Source organism: Hyperoodon ampullatus (assembly GCF_949752795.1).
Source record: "Hyperoodon ampullatus genome assembly, chromosome: 2".
Lineage (NCBI taxonomy): Eukaryota > Metazoa > Chordata > Mammalia > Artiodactyla > Ziphiidae > Hyperoodon > Hyperoodon ampullatus.
In genome coordinates, this window is record NC_136915.1 from 158,148,250 (window position 1) to 158,150,614 (window position 2,365).

The following is a 2,365-nucleotide window of genomic DNA, read 5'->3' on the forward strand; positions in this document are numbered from 1 at the left end:
TCTTAACTTTGGGGGCTTAACGTCCAAGAAACTATTTATTTGGAATATCCTGAAGAATCATCTTTGCTTTCCAGAATAGTAAAGTTTCCAAAATGCTCTAATAAGACCCACCCACTGGAAATAAAACTCTCAAATGTCAATGAATGAGGGTCCACAACCCAAAGAATACTCAAGTGGCACTTCTCCAAGAAGTCTTTACCATTAAGCAAAATAGACCCTAAGATTCTATTCCCCAAAAGAAAACCACCTCCAAATTATTGCCAGTGATTTGAAGAAATAGCTGATTTTAAATGCAAGCACACTCAAAACCTCCGCACAATATATTAGATACTTTCATATTCAGAAAAGAATCAAAGGAAGAATATTATGAACAAAATGCAAAACCCCTGCTTATTTCTCTGTACTGTCATAAACCGGAATCATGATAACCTGGGGGATTTATACTGTTACTACTGAGAGCTAATATGTATCGAGTCCTTAATATGTGTCAGGCACATAATAAAGCATTTTATATTTATTCCATCATTCAATCCTCGACATAATCTTGTGAGATAGGTTCTATTCTTATCCTCATTTTACAGAGAAGGAAGTTGTGGCTCCCAGACATTCTATAACTTGCCAAAAGTCACAAAGCTGGTAAGCAGCAGAGCCTAGATTTGAAACAAGACAGTCTGTTTCTAGAACTTGCACTGTTAACCCATTTGCTCTACTACCTCAGAATCTATGGAATAGGTAAAAGTGTATTGTGCCTTTCTTTTTTGTCTCCTACCCAGGATCTGTCTAATCCTCAGGATTAGAATCCTGAACTTTCTAATCTACGGCTATAAATCACTATCTTTTAGAATCAAAGATGCTACCATAGTTGCTAGGCTAATTCCTTTAAAGTATGGCTCAATAGATTCATGCATTGTCTTTCATTTTCCCTGCATTGGTTTTATATATAATTTCTCTTCCTTGTTTAGGGTTGCGGTTAGAAGACAATAAAACTAGTAATGGAGCCCTTATATGAGGAATACCTAGCCAATCGTGGAACAATAGTAAAACCTTATTACTGGCTGAGATTCTCTCTCGATTGCTCTAATTGTCCTTACCATATTCGGACAGGTGAAGAAGCAAGAGTTCCCTACACAGAATTTTATCAGATTTTTGGATTCCCTTATGGACCAACATATCCTCAAACAAAACATCTCACGTTCTATGAACTAAAAACTTCTTCTGGAAGCCTGGTGCAAAAGGGCCATGCTAGCAGTTGCACTGGGAATGATACCCATCCGGAATCAATGTTATTTGAGATGAATGGTTACTTTGACTCCACCATACACAATAACGACGGCATCAGACATATCATTCTGTATTCCAGCAACTCCCCTTGCAATGAAGCTAACCACTGCTGCATCAGCAAAATGTACAGTTTCCTGGTAATGTATCCAGACGTCACTCTTAGTATTTACTTTTCTCAGCTCTATCATACTGAGGCTGAATTTCCTGCCTCGGCATGGAACCGCGAAGCTCTCTGGAGCCTGGCCAGTTTATGGCCGCAGGTCACTTTGAGCCCAATAAGTGGTGGGCTTTGGCATTCTCTCCTCAACAACTTTGTGAGTGGTATGTCAGGAGTGACTGTTTTCCAGCCCATTTTAACCGCGAGAGCACTGGCAGACAGGCACAATGCATATGAAATCAATGCCATAACAGGGGTAAACCCTATTTCACCAATATTCTTCCCCAGGCAAAAGAGAATCAGAACATAAGAGCTCAGGCAGCTTTAGAGGGCTACCACTTAAACAATGTCTTTCCCAGACAGTCTTTTCAAGTGACAAGTGGACAACTGCAACCCAATCTGACCCTAGACCCCAGGGTTCCTGTCATTTTCGTACTGGTGCCTTTCAGAAACCTACCACCAATACATGTAGGACAAAACCTACATAAACCCAGGAATATCGTAAAGCACTTAAATATGCCTCAAACATCATTCCAGGAAACCAATGATCTCAGAATGCCTCCCATTGTAATGCCAGTGGAGAGAGTAGAAATCACCGAACAGTTTGCTAGTAGCAAAGAGGCAGATAAAAAGAAGAAGAAAGGGAAAAATTAAAATTGGCATTCCTACAACAAGAGACCAAACTACTACCAGAGGACTTGATTAGATAGGCAACAGAAATCTGGGAACTTTCTCTCTTAGGTCTGATCCAAGATGGAGATAAACTGATATACTAAAAGCAAAACCTAAATTATTTATTATCTCAACTGTTATAAAGCAACACTGTTTTTAACATAATCCACAATGTTTCTGTAAGCAACTTGATCTCTCTCCTGTATTTTAAAAGTGACGGTATCAAAATGGAGCCATTAGTAACTTGCTAATATT

The 2,365-nt window shown here is 39.2% G+C and overlaps 1 protein-coding gene across 1 annotated transcript; it reads left to right on the forward strand.

Annotated features, from left to right (window-relative positions):
• Positions 1 to 986: 986 nt before the first annotated feature.
• APOBEC4 (apolipoprotein B mRNA editing enzyme catalytic polypeptide like 4) lies at positions 987 to 2,092 on the forward strand (the record flags this gene model as incomplete). The annotated part of the gene is given in 2 exon segments (XM_079698096.1): positions 987 to 1,692; positions 1,695 to 2,092. Coding segments are annotated over 2 exon segments (1,098 nt in total). The 5' UTR covers positions 987 to 992.
• Between the last annotated feature and the right edge of the window lie 273 nt (positions 2,093 to 2,365).